This window comes from Myotis myotis, unplaced genomic scaffold (genome assembly GCF_014108235.1).
Source record: "Myotis myotis isolate mMyoMyo1 unplaced genomic scaffold, mMyoMyo1.p scaffold_m19_p_12, whole genome shotgun sequence".
NCBI lineage: Eukaryota > Metazoa > Chordata > Mammalia > Chiroptera > Vespertilionidae > Myotis > Myotis myotis.
In genome coordinates this window covers 14,487,463-14,504,749 of record NW_023416316.1, presented here as the reverse complement: position 1 = coordinate 14,504,749, position 17,287 = coordinate 14,487,463, and the positions used below count along the sequence as shown (strand labels likewise).

The 17,287-nt window shown below is 46.4% G+C and overlaps 1 protein-coding gene across 1 annotated transcript in view; it reads left to right on the top strand.

The window, feature by feature from the left end:
* Positions 1 to 17,287, top strand: part of TTLL11 (tubulin tyrosine ligase like 11) — a 190,068-nt gene that overhangs the window by 58,016 nt on the left and 114,765 nt on the right. Inside the window, 1 exon segment of the mRNA XM_036329905.1 lies at positions 13,246 to 13,821. Within this exon segment, the coding sequence (XP_036185798.1) occupies positions 13,246 to 13,821 (576 nt within the window).

The following is a 17,287-nucleotide window of genomic DNA, read 5'->3' as shown; positions in this document are numbered from 1 at the left end:
TGGCCTGATCCTTGCACCTACCTGTCATGAATGAGTTTGGATAAAAGGAAAGTAGGACAATTTGATTAACATTATTCAGATTCTCTCTCATATGTCTACATATTATACATGATATAAATATAATATTTTTAAATATTTGGCTTTTTCCTTTTTTAAAATATATTTTTATTGATTTCAGAGAAGAAGGGAGAGGGAGAGAGAGAGAAACATCAATGATGAGAGAGAGAGAGAGAGAGAGAGAGAGAGAGAGAGAGAGAGAGAGAGAATGATTGGCTGCCTCCTCCGGCACACCCCCAACTGGGGATCAAGTCCACAACCTGGAATTGAACTGTGACCTCCTGGTTCATAGGTTGACGTTCAACCACTGAGCATCACTGGCTGGGCTAAATATTTGGCATTTTAAACTGTTCTTTACATATAATCACATTGTGTTATGTGGGTAACTCAGATACCATAAGCCATGTATGTGCTTCAGCGATGCAGTGCTTCTGAAATATTTGATAAAATTCCAGGGCGGGGGAGGTGAAGTATAATTTTTCCTGTATTTACATGGTTGTTGCATTCCTAGAAAATAGTGGTGCTAAACTTAAGTCATGTGGGAAATTCTTTTTGTTTACACGTGACAGTGGGTAGGGGTCTCAGCCCGTGGTCGGCAAACTGCGGCTCGCGAGCCACATACGGCTCTTTGGCCCCTTGAGTGTGGCTCTTCCTAAGCCTTAGGAGTACCCTAATTAAGTTAATAACAATGTACCTACCTATATAGTTTAAGTTTAAAAAATTTGGCTCTCAAAAGAAATTTCAATTGTCGTACTGTTGATATTTGGCTCTTGACTAATGAGTTTGCCGACCACTGGTCTAGGCTATCTCTACGTCATACACAAATAGGTCTTTCACTTTATGAAGGTGCGGCGGGGCTGCCCAGTGCATGGCCATCTGGCATTCAGACCCCTGCCCATCAAATGCCAATAATACTCTCCATTCACTGGGACAACCAAAAGCACTCCCCAAAATTTCCAAAACCCTCCCTAGGTGGCAGTATCGGTCCCACTGAGAAGCACTGATTGATCTCTGTGGAGCAAGAGCATTTTTTTTTCCTTTAAGAAACACAAATACCTGTATATTGCTTAAAGGCATTTAATTTTTAACACTTTCCAGATTTGTGTCCAACACTGCAGGTTTCCCTGATTTCCACCTTACTTTGAGAATAAGGATGACCCCGCTCTGTGTCCCTGCCTAGGGAGGGAGGCAGCCTCGGTCTCACTGCACACAGGGTGGGCATCCCCACGGGGGAGCAAGGTTGTGACCTCTCATAGCACAATGCTATCCTGTAGGCAGTCTTGTCATAACCCTTGTTCTCCAGAGAGCTTCTAGAGAGAATCCTGAGCAGAGAAATGCCTCCATTGTATGGATGAGGAAACTGAGACCCAGAGAAGGAAAGAGGCTTGGCCCAGTCACACAGCAAGTCAGAGATACTCCTGAGGCCTAGAGACCAAAGAATAAACAAATGTTCGGGATTGGAAAGAACCTGAGAAGCCATCCAGGCCATTCCCCCCTGGGGAATCCCTTCCACACCCGGACAGGTGACCAGGCTCCAGCCTCTACATGATCATCTTAAAAAATAGCTGGTTCCTCCTCTTTAAAACTCAGCAAGGACTCTGCCTCATGGGCTGTTGGCAGATGCTCATGGGATGAGTATTAAATAAGATCACTGTAGACCACCCACCACGATGCTCAATGAATGGCCTTTTCTTTCTCTTGCTCCTTTCCTCACCTCAGTGTGACACATTTAAAGCAACTTCTAGATATTTAGGAAGCGCTTACAGCTCGGGGTAGAAAGATTTATCAGAGTAAAAGCACTCAGACTTATCTCTGCTGTGTGTGGACTCCCCCTTTGTTAGATAACCGGGAATGCTTTAAAAAGTATCTAGGCGAACCACTAACAAGGAGATCAATCCTATTTGGATTCAAGGTGAAGGCAAAGGTATAAATGGTCCCTCAGATTAATTGTTGTATATTTAGTGTTATAATACATATTGACTAATGTCACCGTTGACTAATGTCACCGTGTCACCATGTCTTATACACTGAAATGATAATCGGTCCACATTATTAATGAGAATGTAGGTGAGCTCCTGTCGGTGTTCTCCAGGTACATTACAGTTTTACAAGTGTTCCTGGGCATGCATGGCTGGAAATGCTGGGCCAGAGAGGTTTATCGTAATCCCGTTTTTTACATGGATGAGGTTAGTGTTGCTGTAGGGTAACAAATAGCCTACTATTTCTTGTGCACATTTCTCTATGACTGTTAGTTTATGGGATCGTATCCTGATACCCTGAAATGCTGTCCTGTTAAGGTTGTAGCACAGCTGCCCTGTCTTTATGGGTCATAGGTGAGGGTCTCAGAGCCGAGCCTCCGGGACCTGATGCGCTCCTAGGGCCTGGAAGACACTGCCTGCCACCACCTGGGGGCACACTGAAGAGCCCTGGCACTGAGATGAGAGTCTCTAAACAAAACTATGTAGTTGCAGTCTCTCCTCTGTTTATCTCTCTTCTGTTCCCCTCGGGTCATTGGTAAAGCCTTTAAAGCTTTGCACCTGGGACGGGAGGAACTAAGGAAAGTGTTGGAGTCCATGCTTGGTCCGAGCACTAAAGGGGGTCAAACTCCCCTCCTGTCCAAGTTCATTGTTGTGGGACAGTGACTAGTGAGATATCCCCCAAGGGAAGTGGATTTGGGGGAAGAGACAGTGGAGCCTGTTTCCACATGGAGAGACGTCCTCCACTCCCTCTCAGATTTATTAAGGAAACAGGGAAGTTTTCCCACAGGTGACTCTGAAGTTAAGTGATGGCCAGAGGTAGGAAGGGACTGCTGGGCTGACATTCCCTGTGAGCCCATGGAGAGCTGAGCCCAAGTTCTCATTCCTTGGTCACCTGCTCCCATTGAAGTGAAAGGGGAGGGAACGCAGTGTTTATTTAAGGAAAAGTGGCGTACAGAGCTGGCCTTCCATGGCACAGGAGGAGTTTCTTTGTAAAACTCTGCCCCGCTTGGCTTCCAACCAGCGCGCTCATTTAGAACACCACAGAGCATCGGTGATCAAAGGCATGTCGAAGTAATTCCTTCCATGTCAACACCTTCCCGCTTCTCCCTGACATTTAAACCAGCAGCTGGAATCCAGCTCTTGTGGAGACCCTGTCCTTACTCTCCTGGTGTCAACAATCAGGCTAATGATTGTCTGGTCCCCGGCAGGCACTTGGCTGCCCAGCCTGGTTCTCGAGTAGATTGGTGTCTTGGCTTGTGGGTTTCCATGCAGTAGAGGAAAACCTCTACTTACAAAATCCCAAAACGAAAACGCTGTTACTTATCTTGTAGATTAGATCTCCTGTGTACATGGTGACAGGACTGGCACCATTCCTCAGAGGGTGGAAGGGCATTGGGAGCGTTGCAAAGTAGGACACGGATAGTCTCATAGTTGTTAAAGGGCACTGTGTAAAGTATGGCAAGAATGTAAGAGGCAAATGAGGGACTCTGGTGCTGGGAAGGAGGAAAGCTAGAGCTTTTGATTGTAATGGAGTCATATACATTTGGAGGTGAGCTAAAGATTATTTCGCCAGTTCATTAGCAGGAAAGCCTCAGTATCGGAAAAACGATTTTAGCTGGAAGGGGAGCTTACTCAGCAATCGAGTGTTGTGTTCGGATGGAATCAGCCGCGATGCCTTCTGGGACCTCAGTAGGAGTCTGTGGGGAAGAAAGGAAGGGAGTGAGGTCTGTGAGGCCAGGGCGGCAAACCAGGCTGTGGGCTGGACTCTGCTGGGTAGCCCAAAGGAGTAGAGGAAAGGTGAGGCTGCCATCCAAGGGGACCAGGAAACAGCTGAGACAGGCCCAGCCACCAGGGAACCAAGCTGGTCTGAGATGAGCCTCAGTAGGGAATCTGGAGGATGATCAGAAAACCAAGGCAGAGTGATACAGTAGAATGAACTAATACCAACTATAGTGCTGTGCTAAGTCCAAATGCGAGGTATTATTTTATCCTTACAGCAACATGGGAGCTGGGCACTGTTCTTCCTGTGACGGGGAGGATACTGAACACAGGTCAGGTAGCTCAGCCAGGGCCCACTGCTGTGAGGCAGCTGATCTGAAATTTGAACCCAGGTCTGTCTCCAAAGCCCGTGCCCTGCACTCGGCTGCTCCCCATGGACACAGATATGTGGCCCCGGTGGAGGTGAAGGGGAGCAGCAGCCTAGGGGCCCCCTTCATCCCCTCAGGGATGCCCCAAGGCCCTTAGGAAGCAGCCTCAGGCCCATCAGGCCTGGTCTGAGCCCCTGTGCTAGGGAAACTCAGGGGAGAGGAGGAGGGCGGGACAGGCCAGGCAGGGATGACTGGCCTGGCCAGTGAACCAACTGTCCTTGGGTTCTCACTCCCCTCATGAGTCTCCAATAATAAGGGTTCAGGCGTTATGGGGCGACCTGAAAGGAACATGGACAGTCTCACAACTGGTCCCTTCCTGTTAAGCAGGATTTATTGTGTTCTAGAGTGGCTCTTTGTTCACTAATGATGGGTGGATTATGGCCACATAAAGTTGCTATTGACTGAAAGTGGGATCCATTACATTGCCTTGAAAACACCTGGATTTGGAAAGTGCGCAGAGTGGCTCCTCTTTGCTATTTGGTTGTCATGATCAGAAAGACCAGCTTCCCCAAGCTGCCTTGTGATTCTCTGTCACCTCCCAGGTAAATTTGAGAGCACCTTCAAAGGGAAGGGCACCTTGGCCCCAGGACTTCTGGCCGGGGGACTGCAGGCTTCTTACTTTATTCTCTGGACCTCAAGGTCCTCATTCTCCCTAGAATGGAGAATTGATCATTAAATAAGGCGACAGCTCTGAAAAGCACTGAAATTTATTGTAATACCAAACGCGATGTTGTTATTGAGAACGAGGAGAGAGTGCTTATTCCTACGGTCTTGTCTGAAAGACCACGTCAGTGCGCGCAACACTTATGGTAGAAAGAACCTGGGGTTGGAAATTTGGAAATTTTATGCTTTCGTTCTGGCTCTGCCACTAGTTGTGTGGTCTTCGGCAAGTCTTCCATTTCTTTGTTTATAAAGTGTGTGTGTGTGTGTGTGTGTGTGTGTGTGTGTGTGTGTGTGTGATAATTCCTTCCTGGCTGGTGTGAAGATATAGGCAACTAGCTCTGTGGCTATGTGGAGTCCCTCTTCTTACCCTGCTGGCCCCAACTCAGGCAAGATGAGCAGGTTGGCTTGGCTATAACTGTGTTCCCACAGTGATTTCCCTCCTACTGTAATAACAGAAGTTCCTACATCTCAACTGCTTTGAGCTTTCCCAAAGAACATAGTTGTTATGGAAAGATGACAGACTTTTGACTCTGATCAACTTGATTTTATTATAACTTTACTGCCCGTTGGCTGTGTGACCTTGGCCCTGGGATCCACCCTCCTTGCAGGGCTGTTGTGAGGATTCTCTGGATGGTGGCCGCACAGCACATAACGCAGGAGATGTGTTCCACGGGTGGTAGTTTTCCCTTTCCGCTTTCTTATCATTAAAATACTTTTGTTTCTATAGAAGAAGTTAGTTTATCTGGCAATCTGTCAACTAGATATATATTAACTAATGTTCCTGGTTCATAAATGCTATGGCAATCTAGCTTTCTTATCACTTCATTTTGGACATTTATTAAGCACTCACTCTGCTATATACTGGGAATCGTGAGTAAAATAAGACTTGGTCTTCATCCTCAGCGAGCACATCCTCAAATGGGAGAGACAATCAATAGCAATAATAGCTCACCATTTGTTAGCCCCGGCACTTCACATTCTTTACCTTTTGTAATCTTCACACCAACCCTATGGCAGAGGCACTACTATGACTTCTGTTTTCCAGGTTGACAAACTGAGGCCGGAGAGGTAAGGAAATATTTGAGGCTTATGTAGCTACTAAGTGGCAATAGGGCTGGGCTCTCTAGCACTGGAGGGAGTCTAGCTTCAGCACCCATATTCTTAGCTTTCATAATGTACTTAAATATGTAGCTATAATATAGTAAAGCTCTAAATTCAAAGTCACACATGTAGTTACATGACAGTGTGATAGAGGTGTGCTGAGAAAGATTAGATGCCACCACCGTGGTAGCACAGAGGACGAGAGTGGCTGTTCTGCCTGGAGGGTTGTGAGCCAGGAAAGGATTCTCAGAGGGAACCTGTGGGCTGGGCCCTGGATGATGAGCAGGAGTTCTGTAGGCAAAGAAGTGGGAAAGAGGCCAGTGGAGGCCGAGGGGAAGCACATGTGCAGCACAGAGGCATGGAAGAGGGCGGGGCGGGAAGGCAGGAAATAGGCTGTGGAGAGAGAGCTAGCTTCCAGGAAGGAGGACCCCCTCAGCCATGCCAAGGAGTTGCACGTGAGTGGTCCTTGGGAACAATTCTCGTTAGTTTCTTTAAACTGTTCAAGTAAATCCAGGGTATGCATCAGTGATTAAAAGAGCAAAGGCTTTGTTTTGCAACTTAGGTTTGTTTTTTTAACTGGAATTCCTGAAAGCCAGGGAGTGCTGAGAATATTTGTCCACACAGTGGGAGGACAGTTTGCCCTGGGGCCTGTGGCTGCCCTACTCTAACCATCATGTTCCAGATATTCCACGTCTGAGTTTAAAATCTGAGCCTTACTGCTGCCAGACAGCAGTTCTTATTTCTGCTAACACTGGGAGAGTTGCTATATCAAAATTAATCATCTGTATGAGATATGCTGGGCAACACAGTCAGGTTTTGATGACCAGTAAGGTGCTTGAGGAATGAGGTTATGAAGTCCTAAATTGGCTCCATTGCTATAGGCGCTCAATTGATATTCAGTCAATGAGGTGAACTCTTCCCCCACCCCCCACCCCCCGCCCCTCACCTGTCCAGAACTGCTCCTTTTCCTGTATTCCCTAAATCTGTAGATGGTACCCTCCCCAGCACTACTGAATCCCTCTCCCTTACCTTCCACCTCCATCCAGTCACCAGGTGCCTCTGAGCCTCCCTGTGCCATATCCCATCCCAGCCACTGCCCAGTTCTTCGGGACTTTGATAGGCCCCAAATCTCCCTTATTCTTTCCAAACCATCCTGCCAGAGTGATATGGGTGCCATGTTACCCACCTGTTGCAAATCTACCCATTGCCTACAGTTCAAGTACAAATACAAGGTATTTTGTGATCTTTTCTGCCCGCCCCACCTCTTGTTCCCAGGTGTCCTCTTCTCCCTGCCCATACTTTCCTCAAGTAGCCTGGCCCATTATAGAAGGTTTACCCATCATCCGAGGACCGGAGGACCCGGATTTCTCCCCCAAGCTCCAGGCCCATATTTCCATACAATTATAGCACCTCCCCAGCTGGGTGCCCTGTAGGTCCCTCTATCTGGCTCATCCTCTTCCCAGCATTCCCTAAACCCCTGTCACTCCTCTTATATGCCCTGTCAATATAGCAATATCCATCTAGACATTCGGAATTAGTCCCACATGCTCCTGTCTCCCTCACCTAGTCACCCAGTTCTGTCGATCTTACCTCCAAAATATTCCTCAAACCAGACTCCTTTCCCTAACCCCACTGTGAGCCTCGGCTCAGGCGTTTCCCCTCAGGCATTTCCCCTCTGTCCCTGATCGCATACCCACCCCCCAGATTTTCTACGCAGCAGCCAGAATGATATTTCTAAGTACACGGCTAATTATGTTGCTTCCTCCTCACAACCTTCACTGACTCCTCATCACTTCAGGACATTGTCCAAACTTTCCAAAATGATATTCAGGGCCGTTCCCTGCCAGGCCCCCTCTCATACCCAGGTTTGATCTTCCATTCCCCTTCCTCACATACCCTCATTCATTCTACACATGGTTGCTGGAGCCTGATGCCTGTGCTCGGATATTGACCCAGTCCTGCTGGCTGTGTGCCTCTGGCAGATTTTTTCATGTCCTTGGGTCCCCACTTCCTCATCTGTAAATAGGATTGTTGAGGATTGAATGAGATAGTGCCCGTGAAGTGCTTCCAACAGCACCTGACCCTGAGTGCGTGCCCGGTGGGTATGGGCTGCTGTGATTGTTGTTGCAGTGATCTGCCCGGCAGGTCTCAGCAGTCAGATTTCCAGTGCTCTCCCCACTCCACCCACTCTCTGCTCTCCAGCCATCGGGGCTCTTTGCAGTTCCCCAGACATATGCCACGCTCTCCTGCCTTCATCAAACCCATGTGACAGCATCTTCCTGCTCAGTTCTTCCTCTTCGCCTCAACTGCTGCCTCACAGTCTGGCCCTGGGTAGCCTAATTTTCAGCTGACTCAGGAATTGCCTGATGCTGGGAACAGGGATTTGCCCTGAGTGTGAGGCTCAGTCTGCTGAAGCTGGAAGGGGAAAGGGCTGGTCCCTGCACCATGTCCAGCATGTGCTTTGTGACATGTTTGTCTCCCCAGAGGCTTGTTTTTACTTAAGCTCTGCCTGTGCCTGTGCCATGAAGGGCCTGGGTTACTAAGATGGGATATACATCCATCTGAGTGACAGAGGACTACTCTAACTGGCTTTGACTTCCCGGGTATTGCAGATACAGTTTCTTAAGAAATCATCCTCCTACCTGCCCCTCACTACTAATAGTGCTTTATGGCTTCGTATTCCTGTTGCTGAATTTCTCTCAAAATATTTTAGCTTGCTTCCCCCAGATGCCCAGCCAACTTCCTCAAGTGCATCGTAAATCTCCCATCCAGATCCGCGCTGGTAGATTATCCCGAGGTGCTGTTCACAGCAACTCAGTATGAACTCTCCACTGACTAATGTCACGTACGTGTTTATAACACAGCTTTCAACTGTGGTGATGTCAAGATAAATCATTGTTAGAACTTGTGTGCTGGCAGAAGCCAGGGACCTTAGTGTGGTCTCTTTATTTTATAGGTGAGTACAACAGAGGCCAGGAGGTCAGGTGACTCTTTCAAAGGTCACTCTCTCAAGGACACCTGACTAAAGTGGGCGTAGGAGCTAGATTTTCTGTCTTTCGCTTCAGTAGTCTTTCTATTACACCAAAAGCTATTTCTTTTTTATTTTTAAACATCTTTCAACTTTATAAAAATTGTGGGAAAATATGCATAACATAAAACTACCATCTTAATCATTTTTAAATGTCCAGTTCAGTGACATTAAGTACATTCACATTGTTGTCCAACCATCACCACACCCATCTCCAGAACTTTTTTCATCTTCCTGAACTGAAACTCTACCCATCAAACACTAACTCCCTCCCCTAGTCACTGGTGACCATCATTCTACTTTCTGTCTTTATGAATTTGACTACACTGGGTACCTCATAAGTGGAAGCATGCAGTATTTGTCCTCTTATGTCTGGCTTACTACTTCACTTAACATAGTGTCCTCAAGGTTCATCCATGTTGTAGCAGGTGTCAGAATTTCCTTCCTTTTTATGACTGAATAATATTCCATTGTGTGCACACACCACTTTTTTTTTATCCTTCTTCTGCTGATGGACATTTGGGTTGTTTCCACCTTTGGCCATTGTGAGCAATACTGCTATGAACAGGGAGGTACAACTATCAGTTCACCAAAAGCTATTCCTTATGAAAATCTTTATATTTAGAGGCACTCACTGCTGCCTGATATTGCTATTTTTTTTTCTAATGGAAAGTTTAGAAAATACAAAAAAAGCTCAATGAGGAATATACAAATTACTGATTTTTTATGGCATGTATTTCCAGAATTTCATACTCATGTTACCCAAATTTTAAAAGTTTATATAGGCTGAGAGAATTTAAATAGGTAGGTCAATCTGTGTAGTAGGGAAGACCCCTGAAAATAGTTAAGACAGAGTATGAAAATGAATTGACCTTGGCTATCCCTGGCATTTTAGAGATGAGTCCATCCCAAAGTATAATCTTACCGTAACGGTACCACAGCTTTTTAGTGGTGGTGCTTTGAGACAATTTTAACATCTTAATAGTGCCTTAATGCTAAGAAGAGTCGGAATTTTGAATGGGGGGAATGGGGGGGTTGTCCCAGTTATATTTCTTAAATATCCACTAGGGGGCGGTAAAAGACACATAAATTTTTTAACAGGCCCGATGACTGCCAAGCAATCAGGCCACCACATCCTCGTGGTATCTCTTTCAGCCATCAGTACATACAGTTACAAGATAATGGATTTCACAGCCAACAGCAGGTTTGGGTAAAAATGGAGATACCATCAGCTTTAGCCTAAGTGCAGGTCTTCCTCATGTTCAGGCTGACATCGATGCAGAAAACTTCATTTAGTATGTTAATACCAGATTATCTTTTTAGTTAAGTCACATTAGTCCAGTGACTCTCAAACTGAGTGAACATCAGAATCACCCACCATGCTTTTTCCAAAATAAGCCTGCCCAGGTCTTTTCCCATATCTATTACATCAGAATTTGGGGGGTTGGGGCCTAGTTATATAGATTATATTTAGATTCTGGTCCATGACTTCTTGCTAAGAACCAATGCATTAGTTCTTAACATTAATAACTTTAAATAGCTGGGGGGAAAGGGTCACTCTTGAGTAAAACCTCAGAGGAGAATGGATTTGAAATTTTGGAAAATCTCTTTCCTTTTTTAAAATAGCAGTTGCTGAAAGGTCTGAGGGCTGGGGGAACCACATTCAGCACACCTACCTGGCTTTCCCATTGACTGTGCCAGGAACCCAGACAGAGGTCCTGGCAAGCTCGGGATCTGTGCTTCCAGTTCCAAGGAGGCAATGCTCAGGGCTACCCTCTTTAATGTGAGGACAGAGAACAATCGTGTCTGCTACATTAAGAGAATCTTTCCTATAGTATTCGGGGGAAAAAGAACCTTTGATTTTATCTTATCAGAGATAAAAATGGCACAGGGAATGTGCAGTGGGGTGAGAAGACCTCAGCTTTCAACCTAACCATCCCCCTTGCCCAGTGATGGCGAACCTTTTGAGCTCAGTGTGCCAGCATTTTGAAAAACCCTGACTTAACTCTGGTGCCATGTCACATATAGAAATTTTTTTATATTTGCAACCATAGTAAAACAAAATTATATTTTTGATATTTATTTTATATATTTAAATGCCATTTAGCAAAGAAAAATCAACCAAAAAAATGAGTTCGCGTGTCACCTCTGACACTCATGTCATAGGTTCGCCATCACTGCCTAGCCAGTTGTGAGATCCAAGCAAGTCATGTCACCTCTCAGAGCCTCAGCTTCGGCATTTTAAATTATAGAGGACCGGGCTGTGCTGATCTCCAAGGATCATTCCAGTTCTAAAAATTCAGTGATTCTGTTAGTATTAATAATCCTGATTTGTATGGTACTACTCTGGCAAAGAGCAAAAGAAATATCCAGTAATGCAATGAATGGCAGAGACTATTGACCATGTAGTTTAATTTATATAAGGCATATACTGGATTCAAAAGAGAAAATATTGCTCCTGATAATATATTAAACTATTAGCATCTTCAGCATTGCAGAAGCTTTCCAGAGGGAGGAATTACCCATCATTGCAAGCCTGACATTTTTCACTTCCTGATCCATAACTGCCATTTCTCCAGCACACTTCTATTTACTGTAAAGGGCCAAACGTATGAATGCTTTGGATGAATATTAAATAACTACACATCAACGTCAAGGTCACAGTTGCAAGAAAGGCTTGGTGGAGGGCCCAGGGAGGCTTGCATTGATCTCTGGTGAGGTTCCATTCTCGAATCCTGCTGACAAGGGGAAAAAATTGATGTGGGCCATTATTAAGGCTTTAAGTGTTTCTCCATTGTTAGCGATCTCTTACAAGCCTGGAGTAACTGATAGTGCCCAAGGAATTGGCAGAAGCTTCACTTAGAAATATAGGCTGGTCAGAGAGAGAAGTAAAACCCAGAGTGCACGTGTCCTGGGTTGGGCTTACACAGCAAAGGTGGAGGCCAAGGCGCGCCCAGCACTGGGGCATGCCGCTGCACTCTGAGTTACACACTTCAGAATGGAAGGAGCGCCTGTTCTTGGGCTCTTTCTCACCAGATGTGGCAGAGAGAGTGGCTTTAAAGCCCACCCTTCAATTTCCTCCAGCCCCTTCACCCCGCCCCCTGTGAAAACCTCCTCTCGTGGCGTTCAGCCCATACATTCCCCATAGCTGCATGAAGGATATGACAAGGGTCCGGGGGAATTGGCTGCATATGAATTATGCAGACCTGGATCCAGACTGACTGGACTGGTCAAGTGGCCTGGATAATTATGTGAATGTCTTGCTGACCTGGAGCTGTTAGGACAGCAAATATTATGGATGGCAGAATCTAGTTTCATAAAAGTCTCAATAGACTGAAGGATTGGCTACGTCTACTAGGTGAGCCTCATAAGAGATATAAATGATGAAACTAGCATTTCTGTACACTGGCTCTGTGTTTAGTATTGTGCTTAGCCCTTTGCACATTTTAGTTTATTTCTTCTTTACAGTGGTCCATGTTTTATATTCCCATTTTTAAGACGAGGAACTCGAGACATGGCAGTACAGAGGGAGGTACGAGCATATTAGAGTCTTTGATCTGGATTTCAATCCCAGTTCTGCCCCTCTGTTAGCCGGCAAGTTACTCCATCTTTGAAAAACAGCCTCAGCTAGGCTTGATGGCTGCCTTGGATGTGTCACAGCCTGTGGGCTTAACCCTTTGCATTTATTATCTCATTCATCCTCCGAACACTCTTTCTCCTCTTTTACAAATGAGGAAGGCACAGATAACTTAAGTAACTTGCCCAAGGTCACACAGTAAGTAGCAGGGCCAGGATTCTAGACCAGGCAGCCTGATGCGACGCCCAGACTCTTAACAACTGATGTACCATCTCCTATTTTCTGTATCATAAGAGGAGAGCCATCATACTTTCTTAGATAACGTATGTAAAGTGCCTAATATAGTGCCTGGCACATAGTAGGCACTCTTAAACAATCATCATCATCAATTACATGACTTGCTCAGGGTTATAGCTAATAACCGGCAAAGATCTGGGATTCGAACCCAGGTCTTGTGAGAGCAAATCCTCTGTGCTCTCGATCTCCCTCCTGGAGGACAAGATTAGTGGGCAGCCTTGGGTTACTGTGTTGGCACCTAGCACAGTGTTATCTCCCTGGCAGGTGCTCAGTGAGTGTCACATAGGCAGGACTCACTTTGTCACTCATTTACTAAACATTTGCCAATATCCTGCTCTGTCTTGGGGGTCCAGAGAGGAGAAGAACATCACGCTAACCTTTCTTTTCTCTCCCCAGGTTCAAATGGTGAAAGACGGTGACCCCTCCTGGAAGCCCACTTTTATTGTGAAACCTGATGGTGGTTGTCAGGGTGACGGAATCTACCTCATTAAAGACCCCAGTGACATCCGCCTGGCAGGGACCCTGCAGCGCAGGCCGGCGGTGGTCCAGGAATACATCTGCAAACCTCTCCTTATCGACAAGCTCAAGTTTGACATTCGCCTGTATGTCTTACTGAAGTCCTTAGACCCCTTAGAGATTTACATAGCCAAAGATGGACTCTCCAGATTTTGTACAGAGCCATACCAGGAGCCCACTCCCAAAAACCTGCACCACATCTTTATGCACTTAACCAACTACTCCCTGAACATCCATAGCGGTAACTTTGTCCACTCGGACAGCACTAGCACAGGCAGCAAAAGGACTTTTTCTAGCATTCTTTGTAGATTGTCTTCCAAAGGCGTTGACATCAAGAAGGTCTGGTCTGATATCATCTCCTTGGTGATTAAGACCGTCATTGCCCTGACTCCTGAGCTCAAAGTTTTCTACCAGTCGGACATCCCTGCAGGGAGGCCGGGGCCCACATGCTTTCAGGTAACCAACCCTAGTTCCCAGCTGGGAGTTCCCAGCCTTGGCCTCGTGGGGGATGAGGCGGGGGTATGTGGCCTGAGGTGGGGAGGGGTGGTTGCTGGGGTGGTCTTTAGTGTTAAACCGGGGTCCAACTTCTGTTTTCTATTTGCTAGCTGTGTGATTTGGGGTAAGTTACGTCCCTTTTCTCATCTATAAAATGAGACAACTAGTACCTCCCTTAAAGGATTAAGGATTTTATAAGAATTAAATGAGACAACATATGCAAACCACAGTGCCTGCCATTCATTTATGCATTCTTTCTTTCTGCAATTTTTTTTTTAAATATGTATTTTATTGATTTTCTACAGAGAGGAAGGGAGAGAGACAGAGAGCCAGAAACATCGATGAGAGAGAAACATCGATCAGCCGCCTCCTGCACACCCCCCACTGGGGATGTGCCCGCAACCAAGGTACATGCCCTTGACCGGAATCGAACCTGGGACCTTCCAGTCCGCAGGCCAACACTCCATCCACCGAGCCAAACCAGTCAGGGCTCTTTCTGCAATTTTTACCGCCAGCTGAGTAGGGGGCCGGGCACTGTCTGAGCTGCTAGTGAGAGAGTGGTGTGATGAGACAGGGATCAGAATTTAGGGGACTGAGCCAGAGTGTGGTAGGGAAGGAAATGAGGATGAGGGTAGAGCATTCTTTCAGGTCATTTGGCTGTGAAGGTGAGGACGGCGAGGGGTTGGGGCGGTAGAGTGGAGCCATGGCACCCAGAAGACACAGTTTCCTAAACCAGAATGGGAAGGAGGTAATAAGATGGAGTCTGGGACCCTCTCCATCTAATCTTTTAAAGTATCTTGCAGCAGTTGTATATAAAAAAATAATACACGGACATATATGAAAGCTATGAGGCAGAGCAACAAAATAATCATCCCCAACCCACCTCCCAACCTCAGAGTTCCAATTACCATGCTGCTCCCCATCCCATTCTGACCCCCGAAGCAACCATTATCCTGAATTTTATGTTTATCGCTTCCTTGCTTTAAAAATATTTACAATACCCTGAATGTATCCCTAAACAACGTATTGTTTGCTTTGCTTGCTTTTGAGCTTTATAAGAACTGTTGTAAGGTGTGTAGACACAGTAACATTCTTTCCATGCGTGTTCATGGGAATCGCTGGTGCCGTTTCATTCCCACTGCTGCACAGCCCATTGTGAGTGAGCAGTTTGTTCATCAGTTCTCCTGTCAATGAACACTAGGGTTGTTTCTAGTCCTCTGTCTAAAACTGTGACAGGGAAGTAACAGCTGGAGAGGAGGCTGGTCCCGGAGGGGGCAGGGAGGCTCCACTCCACAGAAGCTACTGCAGGCACTGGGCACCAGTCAGCAGGATTTTCAGGCAGGCTGGGGGAACCCTTTGGGGAGGGAGGGAATTCAGGCAATGATCAGTTTCAGGAGGGGCTAATTGTCATCCAGAGACCTGTCTGTAGGCTCTTGGACTCCCAGGCTTTGGTTCCCAGGCAGGATGTCCAGCTCAGCCATCAGGTACATAGCTTATGGCATTAGTAAGGGTCAGTGGGCAGAACCTAGAGGTAGCACCAGAAAAAACAGGGCCTGGCCGGAGCCATCAATACGTTAGGGCAAAGGGGACAGTTGCAACGTGGAGGCATCCAGGGGTCATCCCGGGGGACTGTGTGGTCACATCTGTTTGGCCATGACATCTATTCCAGGAGTATCATGTGGGCCGCCTGCATGGCCAAGCCACAGAGCCCTGGCACAGTGAGAGTGCAGGGTGGAGGGTCAGGGCGGTTGTCTTGCTGTGGACAGGCGGCCAGGGCGGCCATTGGGGTGGAACCAGGGGCCCAAGCTGTGGGGAACTAGAGGGCAGACAGGGAGAGAGCCACTGGTTTGGACACATCACATCTAGCAAATGGAACCACAGTCCTGTGACCATTTTCTATTGCTTGACCACACTAAATGCTTCCAGGCCTGGGGTCAGGGGAGGAGCACAGTACCAGAAGTAAACTCCAGGGGGAGCTCTTGGGCCTCTGTTTCTTTGTGAATGACCACTTACTTCCCTACCTGCCTCCCTACAAGCGTTGTGAAGTAAAGTAGGTGAAAAGGCTTTGACAACTAGAAAGTGTTAGATATTTGAAATGTGGTCACCACACATTTCAGACTCACAGCAATTGATAAAATATTATCCTTTCTCCTTGGAGTTCTCTCTTGCTTTTTTTTATTCGTATCACTTGTTAAAACACTTATTAGTTTGAGTTTCATACACCTGAATTAACTTGGAACCCAAAGATTTGGGGACAACATATGGTTTTGCCATTGACTTGCTGTGTGATGTTGCATAATTCACTTAATTTCTCTGTGCCTTGGTTTCCTCAACTACCTTACAGGCTTGTTGCCCAACTCACCTGAGATGAAGATTATGCAGGGCTCTGCAAACTGTAATAATGTTCTGTGCATGTGCAGTATGATGCATTATTTCTTTACTATGAAGCCTCTTTTACTTGTAGCTTGGGCCTGGCCCAGACTGCAGCATTCCAGGACATAAACCCCAGCCAATAAAATTACATTTATCTTAAACATGTGACTGTGACCCCTTTCCAATCATAGCCACAATAACTACTTGGGAAATCGTGATGGTCCATAGCAGCTGCTGGCATAGCTCAGGCTGTGGGCAGGTTTCCTGTAATGTGTTGCCTAGGAACGTGGCCGCCCTGTCATTCTGGCCTTTCCCCCTGTTATTTCCCTGGCCGCCCCCAGCAACATATCTTCATGTCAGTCTTCTTGAGGGCAGAAGTGTGACCTTGGCTTAAACAGTGAGGTCTGTCTGGGTATAGATGATTCATGTGGCAGAAATGCACAGGCAGAGGGAAAGTTTCCAGCTCAGCGTTCAAGAACATCCTATCCCAATTCCATTGCTCGGTCTCTATCTGCCTATAGCTCCGTGTCTAATTCTCTCCTTGGCCGTGACCTTCTCCTCCCCCCCCCCCCCCCCCCATGTCTGGAGGAGACACCTTCCCTAGATCCTCAAGTGCTTCTCCTCTTTCTTCATTGTTCTTGTGACTTCTTCCTCCCACTTCAGCCCCAGACAGCCCATGGGAAGGAGGGGAAGAAACAGTCTAGGGGTCTTGCAAGGCCTTGGGTTTCGTTCTCAAATGCCCTGGGTTTGAGCTAATCCCATCTCCTCCTTCCAGCACTTCTAGCTGCAAGCTTGGCAAGTTAACCTCTCTTTACCCCAATTTCCTTATCTGCAAGTAGAGATACTATTTGTGTCTACCTCACAGAACCGTTGTAAGATTGAATGAGAGAAAGCCACATGGAACATTTGGCACAGTAAACACATAATAAATGACAGTTTTAATTATTATACCACTTATTTATAACAACAGTTCTCAAAATTGTCTCTGAGGAAGCGCCTTGAGGTTATATGAAACCATGAAATGGTCATATTTTAAACATAATGGAACACCAGT